Consider the following 10674-nt stretch of genomic DNA (forward strand, 5'->3'; position numbering starts at 1 on the left):
CCTTAAAAATCTGGCTGAACCAGAGGATGTACACTGGTACAGATAGGAACTGGAAACACAGGGAATCCAGGACAGATGATCCCTTCAGGATCAGTACTGAGACTGGCACTACTGAGAGGGTGGAGGGAGGGTGGGGTAAAGTGGGGGAATGGATAACCTCCTCCTTGGGGACGGACAACAGAAAAGTGGATGAAGGGGGATGTCGGACTGTATAAGATATGACAAAATAATAATTTTTAAATTATCAAGGGTTCACGAGGGAAGGGGAAGTGGACAGGAAGGGGGAAAATGAGGAGCTGATGCCAGGGGCTTACGTGGAGAGCAAATGTTTTGAGAATAATGAGGGTAACAAATGTACAAATGTGCTTTATCCAATTGATGTATGTATGGATTGTGATGAGTTGTATGAGCCCCCAATAAAATGATTTTAAAAACTTTCTAGTGTCACCCTCTTCATCCTTGCTGTGTTTGAACCCATCATGGCAGCCGCTGTGTCAATCCAACCTAGGGAGGGTCTTCCTCCTTGTCATTGACCCTTTATTTTACTAATCACGATATCTTTCTCCAAGGACTTGTCCCTTCTGATAACATAGCCAAAGCGTGTGAGACAACCCCTCCCCATCTTCTCTTCTGAGGAGCATTCCAGAAGGGTTTGTTGGTTTTTCAGGAAGTCTATGGTATATTCAATATTCTTTGCAAACACCATAATTCATACGCATCAGCTCTTCTTCAGTCTCACTTACTCATTGTCAAACACTGTCATACATAGAAGGCAATTAAAAGTTACATGGCTTGGTTAGTTCTCAGTGGTCATATTAAAGAAGGTGATTTTAAAAAAATTGTGTAATAACATGGGTCAATAAAAAGCTCAGTGTAGGTCCATGAACCAAGATCTCCTCAATGACCAAAGCCTACTGCTACAAAGTCAGGCAAAGGTAGAAGATTTAGATGTTATTCAAACAGATTGTGAATAGATGTGGTTTCAGTTTCCACGTTGTAATCATTCTTTAGGACACTGCCGTTTATCATGTTTTGGTGTCGTATCAAAGAAGGATGTTTCAAGTCACCAGAAAAGGCAGCAAAAATGCCTCATTCTTTTTCAACTACAAATATTGTGAGGCCATATTCATATATTTTATCTAAAACACCTTTCAACAGATTAAAATCAGATGCAAATATGAGTCTGCCTTTGACTAAGCCAGACATTAAAGAGATTTTCAAATGTGTAAAATAATGTACTCTCCTTGCTAAGGATTTTGTAAAACATAGTTGATTTTAAAATGTTATTTGTACCCACTTGCATAAAGAGGTCATTATATTTCTTTTAGAAAAAGACAAACAAGTACATAAAATATTAAGCCATTTCTTATATTTAATTTTGCTTATTGTAAATAGTAATAGAATTTACAGCTCTTGGAATCCTCAAAATATTTCATGACCATAAAAGATCCTGAGACCCAAAGCACAGGAAGCAATGCTATAAAGAACCTCTCAGGTGCATCCCTCCCTCGGTTAGAAGGCTCGCATCTGACTTCCAGGTAATCCACATGGGCCGTGTCTAACACATTGGGTACCTGGAGCTCCTGTCCCATCTGCTGTAGCTTGGTCCACAGATTCTCCTGGTTAGTTTTGAGCTGGTGAATCTTGATTTCCAATCTGCAACTTTTTTCTTCTTGGGAGGCATATATAGCTTGCAATTTGTCTTTGCATCGGTTTAACTGTTGTCTGAGGACCCTGCCAAGAGGAGGGGTTTGAGTGTGCTGGAAGGGCAAGGAGGCAGCATATTAGCTAGCAGGATGTTCTCCAGGTCCTCCTGGATAGAGCAGAAGCTGGAAGAAGCCTTCACCTTGCTCAATTGTTATGACATTGACTGATACCATTTTAAACTGCTTGCCTGTTCACTGTGCACCTCAGCTCAATCTATTACTATACAATTCCACCTAAAATCTCATTGGCTGTAGAGGTGTTTGAAAAACGCTCTGAATTACTGTTGACAGCAGACCTTTAAAGGTTACTTAAATTTCAATATGGGCATTATTCACGATCGTTTTCCCTGGAGATATCCCATATCATGAACACGTCATGGGGAACCATTGAACACATCTCAAAGGCCACAGGAGGGAAAAGTGGCTAAATTCAGGAATTACAGCTCTTTGTCTGTTCCTTCCAAGTCATGCTATTCATTACTTGAAGAACCTAGCAGTCTGGATAATTCTTCTAAATGGCAGATCATGTTCCTCCTGTGTGCCAAAGCCTTTAGAGCGCCCTTCTTAGAGTCAGGGGAAGTTCTTACAGATACCATCAAGACTCTGCATGATGACCTCCCAAGATGATAAGACTCATCACTTTCTCTATTCTCTCATCTGCTTCCACCTCGATGGCCGTCCATAACACAGAGAGCTTCTCTGGTCTTTGAACGCAGCAGGAGCTTTCTCTTCTCCGACTAGCTGTACTTTTAGTTCTCTCTGCCTAGAAGCCTCCTTCTCCCACCAAGTTCTTGCCCAGAAAACATTCTCATTTCTTTCAAGTCCTGGCTCACATAGAAAATTTACAGTAAAAACCAGTAACCTTCAACCTCACTGCCACCCGCCCTTCTTCATTTGACTTGTGTCCACGACTCTTTAACACTCCTACTTGAGACAGAGTTTGAAGAGATCTTCGGTTTAGGGTTCAAAGTATGAACAGGCATGCTATCCAACACACGATAGACCTTACTGGTTATTTCACTTGGGCTTCATTGCTTTACGTCTCTCATAGGCTCCACCAGAGAACATCTGCCTTCCTCCTGCCCTCTCTCCCTCCCTTTTACCTTTTTCCATCCCTCCCTATTTTCCTCCCTTCCTTTTTCCCCTTTTGTTTACTTCCAGGCCCAGAGCTAGAAGAATCCAGGCCACACTGTATGTGCAAAATCAAAATAGACTGATTAAAATGTTCTTCTTTGATCGGTGTTGACATATTTGTGTAATTTGTGCAAATCAGTCCAAATTGCTAAATAGTTTGAAAAGTTCTTGGAATTTAGTTGGGGACCCACTTGAAGCAAGATTTCTCCCAAAAGATAGCCCTCAAACGTCTAGATCATTACACTCAGGGCTATAGGAATCTGACACTTAAAACAAGTTGATTATAATCAGAGTTTGAAGTAGATCTTTATGATCGTTTTTTCAGAAAGGAGTCAGCTTACGGGTTCTACACAGCTACATTCTGAGATGGCCTCTCCTGACAGGATTCACTGTCCCTAACCTTTAAGGCCGGCTGTCATCATTAAGGACACAACTCTCTTTCTCTCATGTGGCCCACCCACCTCATTACCCTGCCACTAATTTCCCCTTTGCCTAACTGAGATTCTCATGGAGTATTTTTGAAAGACACAGTTCACCTGGTGTCCAGGTTCCCAGCAACAGTTTTCAGGCCAATCTCCACAAGGAATAAGCAGGCTGGTCTGTTGGACACTATCTCTCACATGGCTTGAATTCTACCTTCCAAGTTATCTCTTCAGGTGTTCTCTGTCTTGTGTGTTTATTCCTACTTAAAGGGAAATTTCCCCAGAGTGATTAAAAAAAAGAGAATTTATTAAACCAATCTTTGTGAACATATTCTTGCAGAAGCAGTGATCTGCCTGTGCACTTAGCATTTGGGAATCCGTATTCCGTTCTTACCTTCTTTCCTTATGCAGTGCATGAATGGAGTCCCGAGCCGTCCACAGTTCATTCTTAATGCGGATCATAGACTAGAGAAGCCAGAGAGAGAGAAAGAAGGCTTTAAGTTTGAATGAAATTCACATCCTTAGAAATGCATCACACCTACTGTCATCGCGTTCACCCTGACCCCTAGTCACCCCACCATACAGGGTTTCTGATACTGCAGATTGCCGTGGCAGCAGACAGCACCCTCTTTCTCCTGAGGAGAACTCTGACCTTGAGATGAGCAGTCCGACCCCTATCCTGCAGGGCCACCAAGGCTCCTTGGAATTCATCACAAGGACACATTGTCAACAGTAATATTTTTTTCAAAGGCACAAGAGTCTAATTTTTAAAGTTATGTCTGTGCACAACGATGCAGCTATTCCTATGCGCAGAGTCAAGTCACATGGTCTAATTTTGACATCATAAGTTTCTTCAAAGAGATGAACGCATACAGAAATGTTTTGGGTCTTAAAAATAAGTTGCAGAGGGTTTTCATCGGCTGACTCTTGGAGATGGATCGTCAGGCCTGTTTGCCTAATGTTAGTCTCAGTCTTCCTAATGCCGTGACTCTTTAATATGGTTCCTCATGTGGTGGTGACCCCCCACCAACCATAAAATTTTTTCCGTTGCTACTTCCTCACTGTCATTTTGCTACTGTTCTGAATCGGGTGACCCCTGTGAAAGGGTCATTGGACCCCCAAAGGGGTCCCGACCCACAGGTTGAGAACCGCTGGTCTAGCAGCAGCACCAAGCAGCAGGCAGCCGCCAGGGCCGATGAGTGCCGGCTGAGCATGCAGCCCCTTGGCTGGGAATCTAGCCTGGGAATCCTATATGGACATTTCTTGGAAAAGTATAGGGAAGGGGGAGAGAAAGGAAAATGTTCAAGAATTTAACATTTATTTACTTGTTTATTTATTCAGAAAGGAGGACACAATTCTAAGACCAGCAACACCTGCCACTTCTAATACAAACCAGGAGTGTTGTGCTCACTGCCTTAGTGGACAGAGTTCCGCTCAGAGCGGAATACCAGGGGATACTGACCCCAGGTGAACTGTGTTTTCCAAAAAGACCCTCTGAGAATTTCGTTTCATCAAACGGGAAAATAGTGGTGGAGTTTCAGGGAGTTTCTGAGAGAAAGAGAGTTGCGTCGTGTGTAACCAATAGCAAGCTTAGGGACTCTGAATCCCGTCTGGAGAGGCCTTCTCAGAAGGTTGCTGTGCACAGCCCTTGGGCTGACTCCTGTCTGGAAAAATCTACCTCTTACTCTACTATGAAACTATCGATGCTTTCATGTAACGGACATCCTGATTTACTTAGCCATTCCCAATGAAAGGATGTGGAATTGTTCCCAACATTAAAAAAAAAAAAAGAAGCAACAGCAAACAAAGCTGTATTTATCTTCTTGGATTTTAGATTTAATCGCAAACTTTCCACGTATTTGCTTTGAGTGCTCATGTACACACATGTGCACCTACACAGACACATTTGGGGGGAAAAAAAAAAAGCTTAGAAAAATGTCTGCCAAGATGCAGTCCAAAACGATCCCTCCGCGGAACTGGAGACTCCGGCTAGGTCTTGTGACTTATGATTTAAAGACTTTCATCCTCGTTTATGATGTTTAAACTATTTTTTTCTTTATTAAAAGACCATTTTATTGGGGGCTCTTACAGCTCTTGTATCAAACATATTTGTACATATGTTGCCATCATTTTTTCTAGACATTTACTTTCTATTGAGCCCTTAGTATCAGCTCCTTTTTCTCTCCTCTCCCCCTTGTGAGCTCTTGATAAATGATCATTATTTTCATATCTTACACTGACCAGTGTCTCCCTTCCCCCACGGTTTCTGTTGTTCGTCCCTCAGGGGGTGGTGGTGGTTATGTGTCAATCATTGCCATCAATTCCCTCTTCTTCCCCTCTTCGCTCCATCTTCCCCTACCCTCCTGGTATTGCTACTCCCATTCCTGTTCCTGGATTCCATGTGTCCTGAGCTCTTATCTCTTACCTGCACCTGTGCACATGCTCCGGTCTAGAACACAGTGAAAGGCAGGACTCGGGTCAAGACAGTGGGGGGTAAGGGAGCCTCAAGGAATCAGAGGAATATTGTGTTTCATTCATGCTATACTGTGCTCTGGTTAAGTCATCCCTTCCTTGTGACCCTTCTGTAAGGGGATATCCTATTGTCTACAGATGGGTTTTGGATCTCTGCTCCAATGGCCCTTGTTCTCAACAATATGGGTTTGGTTTGTTTGTTTTGGTTCTTCTGATGCCTGTTACCTGATCCCGTCGACAACTCATGATGGCACAGGCAGTGCTTCTTCCAAGTGGGCTTTGTTGCTTCTCACCTATGTGGTCACTTGTTTGACTTCAAGCGTTTAAGACCCCAGATGCTATATATTTTGATACCCGGGCACCATCAGCTTTCTTCACCACATTTGCTTATGCACCCTTTTTGTCTTCACCCATTGTGCCGGGACGGTGGGCATCATAGAATGCCAGATTGTTAGAACAAAGTGTTCTTGCATTAAGGGAGGGCATGAGCAGAGGGCTGCAGCTTGTCCACTACCTCAGTGTATTGCCTTATAAATATATGTACATCGTCCAATACCCCTATTTTTATGAATTAATGTATTTACATAGGTACGCACCTATATTTATACCTCTATCCATAGCTTTGCTTCCTTGATATTTCCTGTTTCCCTTTACCTTCCTCCTCCCCCACCATCATGCTCACCTTTCTTCTGCCTCTTAGTAATTCCTCTCAACTACACTGCTATTGTTCCAACCCCCCCAGGATCTCTGTGTCCTCCTTGTTACTGATTTTAATTCCCTAGTTATACCCCATCTATGGCGTTGTTTGCTCACCACTCCCTCCCCCTGCCTCCTTCTCCCCAAGTCCCTCTAGAACCATTGGTCCCATTGCTTTCTCCGCCAGCTTGCTTCCCATGCCTGTCTTATATAAGTAGGCAAACCAACGATGGCTTAATTTTTTTATAAGACCAACTGATGCATGTCTTGTTTCTCTAGTTAATTTTTTTAGGTCAAATAAATTATTATACTACATACATGAGATAGAATGTAGCCACTATTAAAATGAAATGGAGGTGAGAGGGAGGGCAAGGGCAAGCAAAATAAAAGAGGGAAGACCAAACCCCTATACCTCACTCCACTGTTTTCCCTCCCAGACACAGAAACCGTGCACCCAGGGAGGGTTAACCCTGCCCTGTCCGCACTCTCCCGCCAAAGACAGTGAGCTGAGAGCGCTTGCACTGGCTCCAGCCCACGGAGGAGCTGCTGCTGAATATGCACCCGTATTTCAATGTTCATGATGTTTGTCATTGGCCAGTCACGAGAGAGTCTCTCTGCTCCCAGTTCTACCCGAAACAATGCAAGATGGGAGCGCTCATTTCTCGCTCGTGATTGAGCAGTGCTAGAGGGTCGTGTTGGGGGGACTTTCCTTAAGAGAAGATGTGCTGATGGAAGCCATCGAGAGAAAGATCCAAGCGGATCCAAACAATGGTCTTTTCTAAGCTCCTTCTTGCAGCGTGTTTTCTTTACCTCCCTCCTTCGTTCCAGCTCTTTAAACACCTTGAACATTTTCCTTACATGCCGGCGCCTTTTTCTTTTCGAACCACCACAAAACGGTGGTAATAAGCTGCAAGTTAAGGGTCTGGGGGCACAAGAAAGCCTTGTTTGCAGGTGGGCTGGATTCAGAAGTCTCTGGTGGAGCGCCATCCTCTGAGCCAGGGCGTCATGTCAGACGCCGTCTACCTTTAGGATGGGCACTGAGCGACCATTCTCTCAGGAAGGGAGAAGCTCAGCGCTCGGTTGCACGGTAGAAGTGGCAGGTGTTGTTGGGGTTAGAATGGTGTGTTCTTTGGCGCCATCAGAGAAAAAGAGGGTTGCTTAGTTGCATGTTAATTAGGATATGTTTTGGATCTTGTGAAGGGCTTTACAAATGAATCTTTTAATACGCGCCACAGAGCACACTATAAGTGATCCTATCACTGAGTGTGTGCACCACTGGACTGCTAGTGCCATTGAGTCATCGTTCTTAGCTCCACTGAAAACTTACAACAGACTTTATTCCTGCAAACATCCGATTTGCCTGGTTTAGCTGAGATCTTTTATCATATTAATATAGTTCTTTGCTTCTTTTTTGATCTTTCTAAGTATCTTTTAATCCTAAACATGTGTTATTGTTCTGACCGGAGATAAAATTGACCGGAGCTTTAATAGTGCATTACCAGATTTTCCTTTCATGATATTAATGTCTTGACCCGACTTAGGTGGGTGCAACTAAGGAACGGTTCACCCAGACCTATAAAGTGGTTCACGATATTGTAAAGGGGCCCAGATGCCTTGCTCGGTCACCTGGGTTCCCTTCCCAGGGGCTCACCTGGTGGAGCCGGCTGCTGTCATCAGTCTGCTGGGCCTGAGATGCTCTTTGAGGTATCTGTTTGGAGATCTCCTGGGCTGCTGTTCTCGTTGGCCCTGACGGACTCGCGCACATGGGTACTTTAGAGCTACTGTCCTGAACGGGGAGCCTGCAACAGAGTTTTACAAGAGGTTGCAGCAATTTTAAATTCTTAATTATGGCATTGAGGGAAATCTTTAGAAAACATTACATCAAATCAAATCAAAACAAGTTTAAATTGATAATAGATTAGCTTGTCTTTTTTTCTCTATGTTCTTCTCCAAACTATTCAGTCAATAGAGAGCCAATTAGCCAATGACAAGAATGAACATTTCATTTTCCTCTTTGACAATGTAGATAGGAGAATGGAAATCATTTCAGGGATGATTGCAGGAACCCCCAGGTCATCTTGTTCAGGTCAGATAACCAGGGGTTCTGAGAGTAGGTGTGGGTCTATTGTGCCATATAGGAAAGAAAATAGGATAGACCAACTGAAGGTCAAGTATATGCTATTTCATGCGATTCTATTTCAGTTCACTGCTTTATTCAAATGCCATTTGGAACCACCTTTGTGTATTCAGTTATAAAAGAGAAAAATGTCACTGCATCTTGTCCTTCTCAAAGAGACTTCATATCTAAGGAATAGACATATCTACAAAATTCACTTAGGACACAATGCGATAACGTCTACACGTTTCAAAGACCCTATAGGGGGAAAAAGAAATTATTCTGTCATGCACTTAATTATGAGATTAAAAGGTAAACATACTCACTCTGATTCCTATCCCATCTGATATAACTTTCATTCCTTAGAGTTGTTATACTTTTATATTCACCAAAACATTTATAAACATCGGAATACATGTTGGATTTGTTTTGGAAACAAACGTAGAATCATTCCACTCACATTATTTTTCTACTTGTTTGTTTTCTCTTAACTATATGATGGCGAAAACACTTGTTGATATAATAGAATCAGAACTTGTTCGTTTAAATAGATTGATGTTATAGCTGTATCATGTGTCCTGTCATTCTCCGACCAATCGATATTTAGATGGTTTGGAGTGTTTGGGCACGTCTTCCAATGCTGCAGTGGATATCCTCATTTATGCTGAGTTGATGCATTCGTTCTAGAGGATCACAGGCACATGTTGTACACCTTTTTAATGTTTTGTAGAAAGCACTCTTCTAATATCTCCACATCTAGATCCCAACTCTTCTTGCCTGCTGAATGGCCCTGGTCCATTAATTCTTTGTTTTCACTCTGAATCATCAATATTTCTTTCGACGTGTTTCCTTCAGTGTATAAACATGCTATTACTTTCCCATGATCATATGAATTCTCTTAATCTCAGTCACCCTACCACTTATGTATTTGTTTGCTACCTCTACAATTCAAGATTCTGGGATGAATTTCATCGTGGTATCTTCCATCCTCAGCCCCTGTCACCTCTTGAACTTCCTGGGGTATGGCTTTCCCCTGTTCCGCTCTCAGACAACTGCCCTTTGAATGCTCTCAGCGGTTTCCTCATTCCCGTGTCAATGGTCAGGTCTTGACCTTGCAGCAGCATCGGATACAGATCAAACTCTTCTTCTTCTAACACGGTCTCCACCTACCTCCAAATATCCTCAGGTTCTTGGTGTTCATCCAACCTCATTCATCACCCTTTCTCAGTTTACTTTGCCAGATTTTTTTCCTTTCTCAATTTCTTATTAATGTAGAGTGATGTAGTACTCAAATCCTCATCCCAATATAAACCCAGGCCTTGATTCTCAATCTCATGACTTAATATGGGAAAAAAATTACCAAACAGTTAAAAGACAAACAACGCAAGCAAACAATGGACAGAAAAACGAAAAAAAAACCCTGAATAGACGTTTCCCCAAAGAAGATGATCATTAAACACATGAAAAGACGCTCAACTTCATTGGCCATTCCAAAACCATTCTGACTCACAGCAACTCTATGAAACAGGATAGAACTGTTCCCACCCGTTTCTGAGACTACTTCGTACAGGAGTGGAAACCCTCATCCTTCTCCTGAGTAGCAGCTGGTGGTTTTGAGCTGCTGACCTTTCAGTTAGCAGCCCAACATGTAACCCACGACACCAGCAGGGCTCCTTCATTGCCATTAGGAAATGCAAACCAAAACCACCAGAAGATGCCATGTCAATGGCCATAGGATGGTTATCAGAAAAAGGAAGGAAAAAAAGGTGTTGGCTAGGATGTAGAGAAACTGGAACCCCCATTCATTGTTGATGGGATTGCACAGCTACCTTGGTAAACAGTTTGCCCTTGTCTTAAAAGGTTATACATAGAATTACAATGCGATTCTGGAACTCCACTCCTAGATATACAGGCATCTTGCAGTTTCTGAAAGTTTGCTTTACACTACTTCACTTTTATGAAAAATCTGCATTAGTGCTAGTTTCTCCTAACAGAGAGAGACTCGAAGTGGATTTCTGCAGTGAGACGCGTGTTCAGCGTGTTTTGCAGTGAGACGCGTGTTCAGCGTGTTTTGCAGTGAGACGCGTGTTCAGCGTGTTTTGCAGTGAGACGAGTGTTCAGCGTGTTT

At 42.8% G+C, this 10674-nt stretch overlaps 1 protein-coding gene across 1 annotated transcript in view; it reads right to left on the reverse strand.

Moving 5' to 3' along the window:
• DYTN (dystrotelin) overlaps positions 1-10674 on the reverse strand; it is a 54337-nt gene that overhangs the window by 12412 nt on the left and 31251 nt on the right. The window contains exon 10 of the mRNA XM_004701565.1: positions 1575-1734. Within this exon, the coding sequence (XP_004701622.1) occupies positions 1575-1734 (160 nt within the window). The remainder of the gene's footprint in view (positions 1-1574; positions 1735-10674) is intronic.

Source organism: Echinops telfairi, unplaced genomic scaffold, assembly GCF_000313985.2.
Source record: "Echinops telfairi isolate 266 unplaced genomic scaffold, ASM31398v2 ScPeMD7_3;HRSCAF=10, whole genome shotgun sequence".
NCBI lineage: Eukaryota > Metazoa > Chordata > Mammalia > Afrosoricida > Tenrecidae > Echinops > Echinops telfairi.